Source organism: Podarcis liolepis (genome assembly GCF_965112155.1).
Source record: "Podarcis liolepis genome assembly, chromosome: 9".
NCBI lineage: Eukaryota > Metazoa > Chordata > Lepidosauria > Squamata > Lacertidae > Podarcis > Podarcis liolepis.
Window position 1 is genome coordinate 50446285 of NC_139564.1, and position 17723 is coordinate 50464007.

Sequence of the window (17723 nt, forward strand, 5' to 3'; positions counted from 1 at the left end):
AGAACACTGTCCAACCATCTCGTCCTCTGTCATCCCCTTCTCCTTGTGCCCTCAATCTTTCCCAACATCAGGGTCTTTTCCAGGGAGTCTTCTCTTCTCATGAGGTGGCCAAAGTATTGGAGCCTCAACTTCACAATTTGTCCTTCCAGCGATCACTCAGGGCTAATTTCCTTAAGAATGGATGCATTTGATCTTCATGCAGTCCATGTGACTCTCAAGAGTCTCCTCCAGCACCATAATTCAAAAGCATCAATTCTTTGGCGATCAGCCTTCTTGATGGTCCAGCTCTCACTTCCATACATCACTACCGGGAAAACCATGGCTTTAACTATACGGACCTTTGTTGCTAAGGTGATGTCTCTGCTTTTTAAGATACTGGAGGCAGTTTTAGAGTGGTGCAACTGGTGTGGCAGCACTGGGTGCTGTGCTGCAGGGGACGCCACAACAAGGCTGTAGAACAGAGTGCGAGAGGCAAGGGGTACCAAATTTTTGTGTCACACAGGGCACTGCTGAACTATGAGATCCCAAAGTCCACCACAGACTGGAGAATCACAGGTTCCCCATCCCAACTTGATTGAAGTTGGCTTGCTTCCCATAGTTAAAACCATCCACAGTTTCGGTTTGGACTAGCTAGGAACCCCTGTGAACAGCAGAAATAAGATGTGTGTCATCTGCATATCCAACCAGAGGAAGTTATAGACTCCTCTGTCTGAGATAAATGTGTTTTTTTCTGGTTTTCTTGCTATACTTACACATATCCGGAGAGAGCGTGATTCAGCTTGCAAGAATGCACCTATGTCTTGACAACAATAACCCAAGAAGCAGCCAGTCATTATTTTGCTCTGTTTGCAGAGAGCAAATGGCTTTACCCGCAAAGTAACAATTGCTCTCCATATTGCAGTGTGGTGATAAAAGCCTCCTGTAATGATTGTCTCAGTCAAAAGAGCCTCTGGCCTTGATTGGCTAAGTGCTCTTATCCTACCTGCTAGCAAGGTAGAAGATCATGGGGGGTGAGGGCTAAAAGAATCCATAACCATGGAAGAGGCACTGACCGCTGCAGGAGAATGCAAGAAGTCAAGCAAACGTCTTGGAGGAAGAGGAGAACTGGCAGAGAGGAAAAGTTCATGTGGCCAAGAGCCACAGAGGCGCGCGAGAGCCTGAGTTTGCATAGTTTGCTATATCTTTGGCTGCAAGCCTCTAGTGCATTTTAATGTGCTACCATGGTTGCATCTTGGCCACAATGGTTCTCATTCAAATCAATTGGAGCTTTGCCATGGATTTCTATAGGAGCCAATTGTCACTCACAGTTTGTGAACTTGTGTTCACCTTTTGGAAAACTTAGCTTCCTATAACAGATAATGTTTAATTTCCTGTGCATGTATCAAGTAGCCATCTGCCTGTCTACCTGTGTTACTAGGTCGGAGGCACTTTTCTTCCATGAATTCTAAAGCATAGCAAACTATGTGTGCAATTTTAAACTCTCTTTAACACTGGGAGCTTAATGTCAGGGTTAAGGAAACATTGCATTTTCAATGCATGCATTCTGTGTAAGATAGTGTATGTGTACTTGAAGCTGAAGACTACTTCTTATCTTTGAAGTGTTGGTGCATCCTTCTGTTGGAAAACATAAATTTATGACTGAAGTGGATAGATGAAGAAGCACGGGCAAGGGGGAAGGAACCAAGGATTTTAAAAAATGCTGCTGCTTCTTTCTAGTTTGCTGCATCACTTCCTTTTTGTTGCTTCTGTAAGGCTGCTGTTTTCTTGGGTTTGTTGATAATGGCTTTTAAATGGTGGTTTTAATATATTTTCCGTTAGATATTTTTATTGTGTTTACCTTTTTAAGCAAACCACTTTGAGAATATTCTTGATGAATGATGGGGAGATAGATATTGTAAATCAATAACAATCTTTTTTAAAACTCATATGGTTATATTAAATTGTTCCTCTGGAAAGTATCCAGTCTGGCTAGAAATGAATATTTAAAAATGTTTGCCTAGCACTGGGTCACCAACCTTTTTGGACAAATGGGCTCATTTTGTACTTTGAGAAAGTGCTGTGGGTGCCAGAAATCGGGTTGGCAAAAATGGAACTCCACAGCGCCACCTGGTGTCACAGTCTTAGAAAGCATAAACAACTCATATAACAATCTTTTTCTTTGCAAATGTAGCTGGGTCCTTACTATGCTATGGGAAACAATATCTTTAGAACTACCTATTCTTTCCCCTAATTTGGAGAACAATATTTGTTTCTCTACAGTTACCCCCAGTGTCTCTGTTTTACAGAATTGACCAAAAAATGTCTGGAGGCCAGAGTGGGTATGAACTAAGTGAAGCCAAAGCCATTGTAAATGAATTAAAGTCTATCCGAAAGGCTATAAGCTCTGGTGAGAAGGAGAAGCAAGATTTAATGCAGGTATTTTTGAATTTCTATCCTACAACTGTAGTGGTAAATGTTCTTGCATTTTTGTTTTTTTGTTTTGACTACTCATGGTTTTTTGTTTCCCTCTTGAAGTAGTAGCTTATTTTTGTGATATGCGTATAATGCTTTTATTCATGCAAATATGATCAACCTTCAGTTGAGTTGATTCCCTAAGTGGATATGTTTAACTGTTGAGGGAGCTCTTTATACTGTTTCTCCTTTTATGGTTTGTCTTTTCCCTGCTCCCCCATCCAATGTATTTTTGCTGTGTGTCGATCTTTTACAATAAATGAAGCATGAAAGTGCATCATTATTTGTGTTTCCTTTCAGAGTCTTGCAAAGCTGAGAGAGAGGTTCCTCCTCAATCAAAATTTTGGCAGATCAGAACCAGATTTGAGGTGCAGTCCAGCACACTCTCAGCTCTCTCTCTCAAGGCAGACTTTGGATGCAGGGTCTCAGACAGACATTTCTGGTGATGTAAGTTTTTCATGCCATTCAAAGGTGGGGAAGAGAGAAAATAGCTGCAGAACATTCTTGAGGGGATTTGAGTCAAATGCTTGGCTTCTGCTATATCTAATCAAGATGGCTAATATATTTCCCACTAAAATATTTTTTTCTGATAGTGAAACCAAGTATTGCCAGAAAGAGGCTTTTCTGTGGTACATTTAGAATTCTGAAGGCTGGGTTTCAAAAGAATATTGTTAAAGTGATAGAAACAGGGTTTTGTCTTCCAATTTTGTTGCTGGCTTCTGAGAAGCTGCAGGTGGGTGAAAGCATAAGAAAATATGATAAGCTAAATACTCCTGTGTATGCTTTGCAGTATTTTGTGGGGGAGTAAAATTTTCTAGCTAAATATTTAGAATATAGCACGTCTTGTATCAAAAGAGTACCATCATCCATTTGGAGGAAATATATTTCAAATTCCTTTAGTAAAAGTAATATTTTTTTCTGACATTGAAACTGGTTTCTTATGCAAGCCATTTCAAAAGTAAAAAGCATGGGAATTAGCTGGTTTACACATCACATTAAGCCATAGGTAAGATAAACTGGTTTAATGTGGATGAGCAGCATGCTGGGCTGCTGCTGCCCCATTTCTGCTGCTCCCAGGGTACAAGCCATGGGCTGCTTCGTTCTAGCTTCCAGATCTGATGGTAAGCCAAGGTTTGTTTGAGAAAGAAACCACCAGCCTGGGTTCAGATGAGAAAAACCAGACCATGGTTTGTTTCCCAGCAGTGTGGCAGCAACAGAAGTGAGGAAGGGGTGAAGTACAGTGGTACCTTGGTTCCCGAAGGGCTTAGTTGTTGAACAAATCGGTTCCTGAACGCTGCAAACCCGGAAGTAAATGTTCCGGTTTGTGAACGTTTTTCGGAAGCTGAGCGGCTGACGCAGCTTCCAATTGAGTGCAGGAAGCTCCTGTTGCCAATCAGAAGCTGCACCTTGGTTTGTGAACATTTTTCGGAAGCCGAATGTCCAATGCAGATTCCACTTGACTGCAGGAAGTTCCTGTAGCCAATCGAAAACTGCACCTTGGTTCTCAAACAGTTTCAGGAGTTGAATGGACTCCTGGAACAGATTAAGTTCGAGAACCAAGGTACTATTGTACCCATAATTTCATCAGCTTGCAGTAGCATACTGTCCATTCACATTAAACCATTGTTTATCTAGACATATGAACCCAGCCAGTAAGCAGTCATTTGTAATCTGTACCTTTCAAAATAAAAAATATAACTTAAATTATCCCATATTTCTTTAATTTAAGTGGTCCGTATTAGTTTTTCTCAAAAAGAAAATAAGTATATAAGTAAATAAATATAAGTAGGTGATAAAATAAAGTTGACACCTTTCTAGTTTCAAAAACTGGTGAGCAAAGATCTCTTCCAATCTCTGTTTTTGTACATCTAAAAGTGACTGATGGAATTACCACTTTAGTGACTTAAAAATCTTTGGCATCTCATTGACCCATATGTCAGCCATAGGTTTACATCCACAAATGTTTTCCAAATGCTGGCATATTTCTTTAAGGTAGCATGATGAAAGGCTGTGAAAGTGATTGTACTAAGATTTTCTGAGAAGAAGCCCAAACTTGAATGTGGTTTTTAGTAATCTTGATTTCATTGAAGTCCTACTTTGAACTTCATTGATCTCCACCAAAGTTCTGAGTTCAAAGTAGCAAGTAACAACTTGGGATGTATTAAACGTTACTTCAAAGTAGGCCTTAAACAGAATTGTACTGACTTGTACTAAATTCTGTCCAGAAATGATTTAGCAATTGAGAATGTAAATTCCTTAGAAAAACATTGAGTAATTATGAGTGTTTGTGCTGAAAAATCAATGGTTACTATTTTGAAATGTGTTTCTACTTATATTTCATTAAATTGCTTTCTCTCTTCATTTAAAAATGATCCACGCAATAAGCTTGCTGGTTCTTTCAACAGGTTGGTGTCAGGACTATGTCCAATTTAGCTGAAAAGGTCAGACTAAGTCTTAAGTACGAAGAAGCCAAAAGAAGGTAATGACTGGATTCTTTTCTTTTTAAAAATGTGAATTTGTATCAGAGTTCATGAACCTTGTAGCCAATCTAATGCTTGCAGTGACATCTACTGGATGCATCTTCATGAAACATTGCTTATCAGCATCATTTATTTCTATTCTTTCTAGGCTGATTGTACCTTATGTATTGGGCTATTAGTAGATTCTGTGATGTACGCTTACACAGATTTATGAAATATGAAAGTACCAGAAACAAAATAATTCTTCTGCTGCTTATAAGCAGCAGAAATTGGACCTAATTGAAGTGCATGTTCAGGAGAAGAGGACGTTTATTGCAAGTTCTGTTCCACTTCCTGGCTTGTATACTCGTATTATACTTCATTAATGACTGTAAGGATTGGAGATTTTCATGCACAAAAAACATAATTTGTATAATTAGTGCCCATGAGATCAGAGCCTTGATGGCTGTGCTTTGGGACTTTCTCAGACCGATCCACATATTTTAAATGAAGATTAAATTATTTCAAAAATATGTGTACTGAAATACCTTGATGGAAGGTACAAAGTGGGTCCACATACGTGTAGAACAGGAGGATCAATTCAAAGGTAGCTGGAGAATGAATGGAGAATTAGGTATCCATGTCTAGTGAGCATTTGACTTCTTTTTGTGGTTGGAGGGGGAAGCAGGGATTAATTATCAACAACTTCCCAAACTACAAAAGAAGTATTCAGTTTAAGCTAGGGTGTCTGGAAACTGCCATTTAAATGAAAAGATAGCAAAGGCCTTACTGAACACATCATAACACTTCAGTGTATTTGAAGGACTTCTCAGTATTGATAGCCTATATGGAGACAATCCAATTTCATGTTTCTTTAACAGAGCCAGCCCTACTAATATGCAGAGTGAGGCAATCACATCAGGCGGCAAACGCTTAGGGTAGCAATGGCTGCCGTACGCTATTCCCTACTATTGGAGATCAGAGCTATATGTTATCCCTAAATTAACCTGCTGCCCATTGAAGGGTGCTGTTCCATTTCCAGTGTCAAACTAAGATTTAGTTGCCAGTCCAGTCAGCTTCTGTACATGAAATGGAGGGAGGCACCATCTTGCCCTTTGATTCAGGTCTCAAAATGTCTTTGGCTGGCCCTGTTGTTCGATACCAGTCATTTGATAGCTATGCAGCATAGTAAAGGACATTCTTCCTGCCCACACCATAAGTGACAAGAGATCCAATCAAGCACATCTTCCTCACTGAGTTGAAAGCCACAGATAGCTGCTCCCTGTTGCTCTAATTGATGGTGGGTGCATGGCTAAGTTAAAATCTGTGGCACAGAACAAAAATGTTTTGTACGTGCTTCCAGATCAAAAGCAGCTTAAGTATGAGTAAGGCAGAGAAAACAAAAGGCATGGGAAAGAGAACTGTATTTGATAAGGGTTAAGGTCAGGGAAGGAATACAAGTTTAAAGAATGAGCAGAAAAAATCAGGTTGTGTTGGTCCAAGAAAGTATTCACAGGTGGAATTTGGTGAGAGATTTGGAGGTAGTGTTGATGCCAGGGCCCATTTATAGTGTGCAGTATTGTAGATGGTGTGTTTTCAATTAGCCATCCTCCTCCCTCATCATTTTAACAAGTTTGAAGAATAGTTCCTGAAACTCTTTGAGGGGCCTCAAACAAACTCTTCAACATATACAAGGGAAATGGTATTGGATTGATTTAAAACATAAAACCTGCCTTAAAAATGAAACTTGGTATTGACAAACAGTGCCAGTCAAGAGGCCAGAGACATCTTCAGAGAGCAAGTACAGTATTAGATGGGGATATTGCAGTGTGTATAAATTGACTTTGCACTGTTAAAAAGATGTTCGCTCAAAGGTTGAAAGGGCATTTTAGTGTTCATGTCCTTGTTATCCTGGGCCCCTTTTATGAGACAGCTAACAAGGGTGCCAATTACAATAGCGGATAACTGTCAGCATTGCAGTGAAGAAAAAAGCCCCTGTGAGACTGCCACCTCATCTTGTAAGTCATTGAACAGCTGTCAAAAGCAGCTACTTTAAGATAATACGAAGGTTGGCTAGATTTGAACCAGTGACCCAGAGAATAAAGCTGCTGCATTCCATTATCAGTCTTGGGCTGTCAGGCAGGCTTCTCTTCAAAATGTCCCATATACATATTCCATGTGGATTTCTTAAACAAAATAATTATCATCCACCTGAATAATCTTCTGAATCAAATTATCATCTTCCAAAATCAAAATAATTTTTGGAGGAAAATGAATTTAATCACTGACTTCATACTCCAAATGATGATCTACTAATTTAAAAAAAGAAATTAAAATACAAATGATTATAACCTGAATTCTATACAGTTTTTAAAGCTGAAGTTTAGATAAAGTGCACGAAATCTCCACAATCTTAAGGCTAATCAAAGATATTTATAAAGCAGTTTCCTGCTCGGTTTGTGTTTGTGGCCCAAGAGAAGGAGGCTTGTATCATGTCTGTTCTAGCTTGTATTTTCTCTGGTTAATCAAACTAATGCTATGTCCATTAAAATGGTTGCTAGTTTTTTTAGTGTGTTGCGGAAATGGTTTATAAACCTGTAATGTTTGTTGTCGGAGCTTAAAAACAGAGGTTTTGTATTTGCTGGCTAATGTATGATTTCTGGAGACTGCTGAGATGCCTCTCTATTAATTTTACCCAAGGTAGAGTAAGGCATAAAATAAATAATTATAAAATTTTACAAAACAAAAATAAAATAATTGCTTAGTACAAATCTCTCATAATAGCTGCTTAAAATCAGTATAATTAAAACAAAATCTAGCAGTATTCCTGTATGCAGTCTATGTACATGAAAGAACAGGGAAAGACTTTAAGTAAAGGGAGATTGTTACCTGCTGGAGAGAGCTGGTGAGGGTAGATCTATTTTGAGAGCAAATTTCATGAATTGAGTGCTACAGCTGAAATATTTGCAAGCTGCAGCTTTTACATTGCAATAATGGGAAGAGAGTTCCTTCTCAAAATTAGCTGTTTCTAAAAAAAATTAAAATTGATTTGACTCACTGTGTGATAAACCCAACTATCAGATGACTAATGGGACAGGCAGTCTAAAACTACCACTAGGATGAGAAATGCCAGTACTTAAGATACCATATGCTGACTGTTTAAGCCAGCGTTTTATTACACATCAAGTTTTACACATTATTAAGCACAAAGCAAACATTGTCTGTCTGTCCTTTTGTGTGGTGGCATTGCAAGATAACGCCATTTCCCTCCTCCCAGCTATTGACTGGGATGACAGAGGGCCAAATGGGATCAAACGGATCCACTTGGTCTCCTACATAGCATGGGGAGCAATGGGAGTTCTATAAGCAAGCTTTGCCTCCCTAGCCACTCATATGTCTGCCCTCCCTCTGACACAACTAGCCATTCATTCACATGAGGGCATAACATTTGATCAGGGTCTATGTCCATAGACTTGCTCATATTGCACGGCCGCCTTTCCAAATGAAACTTAGGATTTTAACAGTGCTTTTTTCTGGGGGTACTCAGGGGGTACTCATACCCCTAAATACTTTGTGAATCGATGTTTGGTCTCATTGAGGAGCAGTATTTCAACATGAGTAGGGAAATGAGAGTACCCCCAACATATTTTTTAAGGAAAAAAGGCACTGGATTTTAACATAGATTTTGTTAGATTTTACATGAGTCGTTCCTGCTCTAATATTAGGTCCCAGTCTGGGCAGCTAATAGCATTGGCTGTTTGCTTCTGCTCTCCACCACACATAAATCTGTTTCATACAATCTAGCCCAAGATCATCCTCCTCTAAAAAGCATCATGGCATACATTTGCTGCTAAGGCTTCTTAGTTCAGTAGGTTTGATTATTCTGCCCTGATAGTTGCATCCCATTGACTTGTCAAGTCTAAATATGTTCCTGTTCTACCAGGTGTTGTTTTTCACTCTTAGGGGCCTGTTGCTCATCTGCACTTTCTTCTTCTTTCCTTAATGTGTGTGTGTGTGTGTGTGTGTGTGTGTGTGTGTGTTGTTTTATGCATATATGATTAGAATGGCAAACTTAAAGATTGAACTGTCCAAGTTAGAAAGTGAAGCTTGGCCTGGGGCACTGGATATTGAGAAAGAAAAGCTGATGCTGATTAATGAAAAGGAAGAGCTTCTGAAAGAACTTCAGTTTGTCACCCCATGTAAACGCACTCAAGATGAATTGGAGCATCTGGAAACAGAAAGGAAAAGGCTGGAAGAGGAGCTGTCTGTGAAAAGCGCACCTAGTGATGAACTTACAGAGAGGTAAGATTTCCCTCTTTTCATCCCCCCCTCCCTCCCTCCTTCCTCCTAACATTAAGTTCCGCTTTCTTCAGTTTAACCTTTATACTCATTTTAGAGTCAGAGCTGCGTCCTGATGGGCCATTTTCCTTCAGTAGCTGTTCTGTGTAGATTTTAATTAAATTTATTATTAGTCCACCAGGCAGTAACACAAGGAGACCTTCAAACCGTGATAGAACTCACGGAGTTCCTATTATTCCACGCTCTATGTTTTGCATTTGTGACCAGCATGAGAAAACCTAGACCTGATGTTAAATAGTTGAAGGAAGTCAGCAGAGCACAATTCATCATTGGCAGGTTTTGTGATAATAGCCACGACCTGTGTGAACTCCTCACAGCAAATGTTGTCCCAATTGCTTCAGCACTGGAACCTCTTACGCTTGATAGAGATACTAATTCACACATGTGCTTGCATGAGAAAATGAATGAATAAATGCCTTGCTTTAAGTTCAAAAGGGGAGACATACAACTGCCGGGGTCTGTTCGTTTCCACTGCAAGCCATGCCATGGCTTATCAGCTTTCTGAACTTTGCAAGCACTTAATGAATGATGGGGGGAATACCGTAATAGTTTCTGCCAATAGGATTTATATGAGAATTTCAGTCTAATTTTATTTGTGATGTCTAGCAAAGAAGTTTAAGTATACAGGGTACTGGTAGATAGAATCATAGAATTGTAGGGTTGGAAGGGACCGCGAGGGTCATCTAGTCCAACCCTCCTGCAAAGCAGGAATGTTTTGATGTTAGGTGTGTACAAAATGTCTCTCCTTAGCTGCTGTCACTCTTCACCCAGTGATAAATATAATAAGGGACCTTTCTTCCCAGCAATCAGTGCTATTGTCATACAAGTAAAAGTCTAGGGATTTTGACCCTCTCTGGTTTAATGGAGTCCGGAGTCTGGGTTCATCCACACTTCTGTTAGGTCTGCAATTTCTTTCGTTTGTCCTGTGACTTCTAGGCACTGGTCTGAGAGGTTTTCCTTGGTCCCACTGGTTTCCATGGGAAAACCTGTGGTTTAGCACTGAATCGAAGCAAACATCCATTCACCCGATTGACATTTGTTGCAGTTCAGTGTTAAAATGTGAGTTTTCCCAGGGTAGGCTGCGGGAGAAAGGAAAAACCTACTGGACCCATGCCTCGAAGTCAAAGGACAAACAGAATAAATCACAGACCCTACAGATGTGTAGATGAGCCCTTAGTGGAAGGGCTATTGGAGATTTTGTTGTTGTTGATTCCTTCATTCCTTGCTTAAGAGGGTTAGAGAAACCCTTTGGAACAGTGTGGTAGGTGACTGGAAAATATGGGTGAAGAAGGGAATAACCTCTTCTCCCCTTACAGAAGCCTCCACTGGATCCAAGAGCCTTCCGTCAACAGAAGGACACAATTGGGAACAACCCTGTGTCCAGTTGTGGGTGGCAGAGTAGGATGGGGCAGATTTGCTTCCCTGACTTCCCAATGCAAAAGCCATTGCTGGTAACCGAGACTGATCTGCACAGCATCTGGGTTTGAGGAATTGTTTGTTGTGTTGTATCAGAGAGATAGAAAAGGGATGTTGCTACTGCACTGTTCATCCTGCTGTTCTGCAACCTGCCTGACCAAGCTGGTGTCTTGGATGTGGTGTTGGAGAACCCTCACTCAGTGGTCTTGGGGGGACTTCAGTATCCATGCTGAGGCTGCCTCAAATGGGCTGGCTTAAGACTTCATGACCTCCATGACAACCATGGGGATGTCTCAGTACAGTACATCAATGGTCCAGTACATGTAGCAGGGCATACCTTTCACCTGGTGTTCAATTGTCTAGCTTAGCTTTTGTCCGTCACTGAATTTAAGAGTATTAATTAATAAGCTAGCTTGGATTTGCCAGGGAAAAGCTACTATGAGTCTCCTTTATAGGACTCTGCTGCCAAGGATGCAACCATTAAAAATGTTCAGAAAAATCCTTGTTAACCTCAAAGGAAAGAGGATTGAGTGAGCCCTCAATCATTGTTGAAAACCAAGGGGAGAAAAACAGCAATTCTGTTTTTCACCAGACTTAAGCAAAGGATCTTTTGTACCTTTTTTGCTAGAGCTTTTTGATTTTTTATGCCTAAAGGTTCTGGTATATTCAAGCATCTACAGATACAAATGAACATACAGTATTCTTTCCCTTACGAAAAGATATTTTAATAGGTGTGTGACTTTCTGCCCCCAAGTGTGTGTATCTACATTTATGGGGATGTTTTAATTTAATGCTTTTCAAATCCAAGCCCTTTGTCTGCTTGGCGTAGTTCTGCCTTTGGCAAGGTATTATCCTAGCCACAGAGGAACAGAAAGCCAAGTAAATACTATTAGGTTTTCTACAAGTTTTCTCTGCATTTTGAGAGGTCTTGATGAGGTGTCCGATGCACCATCTTGTCTAATTCGGGGGATCAGTTTCAGCATTTGAGGTCCAAGGATGTGAACAAAGTGTTTGTAGCTGTTCCGCTGAGCTTTTGACTCTGGCATGACATGCCTAATTCAAGCTATCCAGTAGGCGCTGATGAGGCGGTCCAAGGTGTGGTGAGCTTATTGTGGGAGGAGGTGCTGTCTGACACCTTGAAAGAGATGGTGATGCATTCCCACTCTGGATCTTGAGGTATTAGAAACCTACTGCGTGATCACAAATAGCCCTTTCCTGAACTAGGTGCTGGAGAGAGTAGTGGCAGCCTAGTTCCAAGCATACTTGGAGAAAAGTGATTATCTAGACCCACTTCAGTCTGAGTTCATTCGTGGGTTTAGAACTTAATCATCCTTGGTTGCCCTAACGGTTTTGCTATATCTCTGAGCAGCGTTTGATAACATTAGGTAAAGGTAAAGGGACCCCTGACCATTAGGTCCAGTCGTGACAGACTCTGGGGTTGCGGCGCTCATCTCGCTTTATTGGCCAAGGGAGCCGGCGTACAGCTTCCGGTTCATGTGGCCAGCATGACAAAGCCGCTTCTGGAGAACCAGAGCAGCGCACGGAAACGCCGTTTACCTTCCCGCCAAAGTGGTACCTATTTATCTACTTGCACTTTGACGTGCTTTCGAACTCTAAGTTGGCAGGAGCAGGGACCGAGCAACGGGAGCTCACCCTGTCGTGGAGATTCGAAACGCTGACCTTCTGATCAGCAAGCCCTAGGCTCTGTGGTTTAACCCACAGCGCCACTGTGGGTTATCCCATTGATAACAATGGGGAGATTTTAAAATGCTGGGGGTCGGCAGCGAACGCTTCGCTCCCGACCCCCAGCATTTTAAAACGCTGTTCCAAAGCGGGGGGGGCGGGGACACCTGCCCCAGCCGCCGGGCTTCGTAGCGCTGCTGCGAAGCCGGGCGGGGGGCGGGAACACCTGCCCCAGCCACCCCGCTTCGGAACGCTGCTCCGAAGCGGGGTGGGGGGGGCGGGAACACCTGCCCCAGCCGCCGGGCTTCGTAGCGCTGCTCCGAAGCGGGGTGGGGGGGCGGGAACACCTGCCCCAGCCGCCGGGCTTCGTAGCGCTGCTGCGAAGCCGGGCGGGGGGCGGGAACACCTGCCCCAGCCACCCCGCTTCAGAACGCTGCTCCGAAGCGGGGTGGGCGGGCGGGAACACCTTCTGAAGGCGGGCGGGGGGCGAAAGTCTTTGTCCCCCCTGCCTGCCTTCCCAGGGGCTTTTAAATCGCCCCGGACAGCGGAGAAGTCCTCCGCTGTCCCGGGGCGATTTTAAAATGCCGCCCGCCAGCATTTTAAGATCGCCCGGACAGCGGAGAAGTCCTCCGCTGTCCCAGGGTTTTTTAAAATGCTGGGGGTGAGAAGAAAAGCCCTTGTCCCCCCCCCCCCAGCCTTCAGAAGAGGTCCGGGGACAGACTGTCCCCGGACCTGGTCTGAAGGCGGTTTCCCTAGGAACGCATTAATTGATTTTCAATGCATTCCTATGGGAAACCGTGCATCGCAAGACGAAAAAACCGCAAGACGAAGAGACTTGCGGAACGAATTAATTTCGTCTTGCGAGGCACCACTGTAACTTCATGATTGGACAGCCATAATGCACTACCCTTAAGCCAAGTCGAGAAGCTGTGGCTAGTGCAAAATGCAGCAGGGATAGTTTTCAAAAATATTTCATAATTCCACTAAACTAGTTTAAAGTATCTGAGACCTGTGAAGTATTTCCTCTGCTTGCTTTCCCTTCAACCCAAAGCAAATCTGAAGATGCCCAGTTCTCATGCCCTGATAAATTTCTTCTACCACCTCTGCCACAAGTCTTGAAAGAGAGCCAAACTCCAGACTTCTGAGATGAAGTTATGCATATACTAGACCTTGCTTGCCAGCAGTGTGTGTTTGGTTTTTCTAAATTTCCTGAAATAGCTTCTCTATTAACTGGCCAGTAATTTAAACACAGTTCCAAAAATATTTGAATTGGATACTTTACATTTAGTGCAATGTGTTTGAGCGGGCCAACCTATTAAAAAGAAAATTTTAAATCAAGGTATTAATATATGAATGAGTGTTAACCCACTCTCAGGAACACGAATGTTCTTTCAGCCTATAAAATGAAGAATTCATCCTTTCAGACATAGAAAGTGTTATGAGCAGAATGGAGGAAGCAATCGCTTATTTTTATTTGCTTGCAGCTTCCGAAGAAATGTTAGCTGCCTTGTTAAAACCATTACAATTATAAAGCAGGTGTCTCCAGACAAATAAAGAAAGCAGCATCCAGCTCTGACTGCCCTTAAAATCTATTTATTCAAGGAATTGAGGAGGGCCGTATCCAAATGGCAGAGCAGGAACTTCCAAGCTAACAAGCCCCTCTAACTTCTGGTGTTTTTTCTAAGTTTATTATATTTAACAAAATAATTCCTGTTCCTCTTGATTGTAATAAAACTTCTGAGTGGTTTACAAGAAAGTTAAGGCTGTTTTAAATGGTCTTATTTCTTCAAGGGCTTGGGTGCACCAAATTTAAAAGGCAAAGCAGAAAACTCATAATTAGTAAAATGCAGCCGAACAACTCTTTTCTATGCTGTAGGGATTCATACCACCAGAACCCTTGTCAAAAACAGACTGCATATGCAAACTGGAACTTCCAAACCACCAAACACTCTGTTTAAGTCTCCCCGAGGACAATTGCTCTTGTTCAAAGATCATTTATATGGTTTTTTATATTGTAGAATAAGAAGCAAACCTTTAATCTATTAAACATTGCTTGATATAAGGGCCAAAGACACTGAGAGGTCTGCGGTTTGATCCCTGTTTCTTTCTCCTTAATACAACTTTGAAGAAGGGAGGACCAGTAATTGGATCAGGAAAGTGATGGGGATGGGGAGGCGGGTTTGACACTTTCCATCTGTACTGATTTCCCCTCCAGGCACTAGGGGAGGGAGGTGCCTAAAATGTCCCCCTATGGATCAAATAGCACCTGGAGGATGTATTTTATATTGGGGAAATAGTCCAACAAAACTGATTAAGCGTCTCCACCCACCGCTCTACTTGTCTGATCAAATTAGGGCAGCCCCTTCCTCCAAAGATGTCATGTGCATTTTGCCCAATAAGACATTGCGGGTATACTATAGTGCCTACCTGGATGATATTCATGTTTGCAGCAGAAAATGGACATTATCCAGAGGACAGAAGCAAGGAAACACATAAACCTAGTATTTTGATCAATTTTCAAAGCTATCCACTGAAACATTCCCTTTTGTCATTTGTCGGCCTCCTCTAATGGACCATTTAGAGCATTATGCTGAACAGAAATAGACTTCAACCTGTATTTAAATGCTGCACTTAAAAAGAGGGCCTCCCTTAAGATGTCTGCATCACAAAGAAAAACCCTAGTGCTAAGCTTCCCCCCACCCTTGTATGTATTTTGCATGCAGAGCAGTATCTTTGATGGGGGTCTATGCATCTGAAACCTTGTCTTCTACCTGACATTTCAGAGAGGAGACTCCCAAAGGAAAGGTTTCTAAAACAAGTTTAAAACTTTTCAGGTGAAAGGGGAATAGTGTAATTTTTATTCAGAATATCTTAATATTCCAAGGCAAAGGAGCAGCTAAAAAAAGAATAGAGTGGTTTGGATAAATTTGGAAACTGTTAAACAGCACTGGGGAAAAAGAAATAATTTAATATGACATGTGGAATTTATATAAGAACACCATTAAAAACAGGGCTGTGAAACCTTTAGCCTAGATTTCATCAGGCTTCAAAAACATGGATGCTAAGTGATAGGATTCCTTTAGAAGTACATTTGGCAAAAATACTGCAGCAATCCTACGTTGATAAATAAACATCTTACCCCATATTTAACATTTATATGAATCTTTTAGATATGCATGGGAATGTTTGGATAACAAACTGAATGTGCAGTGAATCAGAATTTGGATCATGGTTTTGGCAGCAAGTATCATCTGAATCTTTATGAGGCAGCATAAGGTCCAAAGCATTTTCTTAAACATCAATGAATGTTATTTGAATGTTTGTGCTTTTTACAGTCTCCGCAGTTCTTGTACTCTTCAAAGTAGTGAAAATGTATGGCAGTTGTTTTCTTCATTCGTTGTTGGTTTTATGTTTCAGAGCAACAAAATGCTCAAGAAACAGTATAAAAGCCAAAATAGATGCATTTCATTTGGTCTTTATTTTCTCTTCATGCCTTTCTTCCACAACCATTTTCTTTGTTCAGGTCTCTTTCGCTATTGGTATAATCTTTTTTTCTGAACCAGTGAGGGCAGGATGGGAGGTAAACTGACTCTTTTGGTAGGAAAGCGCTGTAGTTCAGCCTTATGTTAAAACAACGGAACTGCACAGAGATTCTGTGACATATATTCTGTAATTGGAATGATTTACACATGTTTAAACAACTTTACATTAATTTTACTTAATCTAGACTTACACATTGCACATGATTCTGTTGGATCATTTTTGAAAAAAAGCATTTCTGAAGAACAACCGTGCGGGAGGCTGAAAATTGCCCTGAAACTCCTTGTAGCAGGGGCAGCCGATCTCTTCTGCCAGGGGCAGCCAACTCTATAAATACACCTTTGGGCTGGAACATTGGGTGCTGCTTCCAGGGGGTGTGTAAAAGCATGCGCTTCCTTCCACACAGCCTTTCCCTTGGGGCCATCCAGCAGGGACAGAGGCAAAGAAGCCCAGTCTGTCTGTGCTGCTCCTGGTCAGCTCAAGGTTGGAGAGGGGTGGCAAAGGTACTTCCTTTGGTCTTTAATTTCATGCTGCGTTTCAAAGGTGCAGCATGAGGTCAAGGAAGAGACCGCACACTTGGAGCAGGACACACCATGTCCTGGTGACCACAAACAAGAGAGAGAGGGGAGGGCAGGGGAGGCTCTAATCCATGTGTAACTCCAGCCCCAATTAACTTTTCCCGTGGGTCAGTGGCCCTCCGTTAAAAAAGCTTCCATATGCATCAGTTTCAGTTTACTAACTACCCTGGGGGTCCCACAACCCTGGAGGCCCCAACACATTAAAACAGTCATCAGATGCTGAAGAAGAAGCCATTGTGGAATGTGCTTAGTTGCTCAGTGGAACATATGGAGCCACAATTGCCTAATATGTATAGCGTGTATTAATGGCTATTAATAAAATTTTACATCATGAAATACTGCATTCAAAATATTTTTTTGTTACGTCAGTATTCCATATACTTAAATTCCCCTGGACCCAGGTTATCAGTTTTGTTCCTGCCTATTTTTAATGTTCATTTTTGAAAATGGTTTTGAGTTTCCTTTTCTGAAAAAAGTGGCTAATAAATATAAATATTAAATAATATTGAACACTACTCTCTGTCCACCTCTGGCTATTCAGGCTGCAGTGCAACACAAAAAATGAAGTCAGTGGGATTTGAGCAGCTTAACGGAACAAGATTATAGCCTTTATCAGGGGCATATCACAATTATTTGGGCCAGAAACATTTTTTAAAAAATGAAACCAGTTGCTTTAAGGTACTGTGTAATATACACAGGAAATAGAAAATAGAAAAGGCATGGGCCATAGATCCTCATTAGTGCAAGATTGCTATTAAACAAATGTTCAACAGCTGGCCATAAGAATGACATTGCTATGGAAACTTTAAAAAAAATTCTAATTAACAGATACTACTCAATCAGTTATTATTTGTGCACACATTATCTGCCAATGCAAAGCTGTTTTACAGTTCCTTCAGTTGCTGTCACTTTGACCAGCAAAGAGAAGATTGGGGTTCTATGGGAACTTTGTCTGCTGTTTAAACTACAGTGGTACCTCGGGTTGGATATGCTTCAGGTTACATACGCTTCAGGTTTCAGACTCCGCTAACCCAGAAATAGTACCTCGGGTTAATAACTTTGCTTCAGGATGAGAACAGAAATTGCGTGGCGGCGGCATGGCGGCAGCAGGAGGCCCCATTAGCTAAAGTGGTACCTCAGGTTAAGAACAGTTTCAGGTTAAGAACGGACCTCCAGAACAAATTAAGTACTTAACCCAAGATACCACTTTATTTAAATACAAGGTGGCAGTGAAGCG

At 41.4% G+C, this 17723-nt stretch overlaps 1 protein-coding gene across 2 annotated transcripts in view; it reads left to right on the plus strand.

Moving 5' to 3' along the window:
* Nucleotides 1–17723, plus strand: part of WWC2 (WW and C2 domain containing 2) — a 114353-nt gene that overhangs the window by 59173 nt on the left and 37457 nt on the right. For both annotated transcript variants that reach the window (XM_083459483.1, XM_083459484.1), the window contains exons 6-9: nt 2286–2415; nt 2752–2898; nt 4857–4930; nt 8973–9212. In XM_083459483.1, the coding sequence (XP_083315609.1) occupies nt 2286–2415; nt 2752–2898; nt 4857–4930; nt 8973–9212 (591 nt within the window). The remainder of the gene's footprint in view (nt 1–2285; nt 2416–2751; nt 2899–4856; nt 4931–8972; nt 9213–17723) is intronic.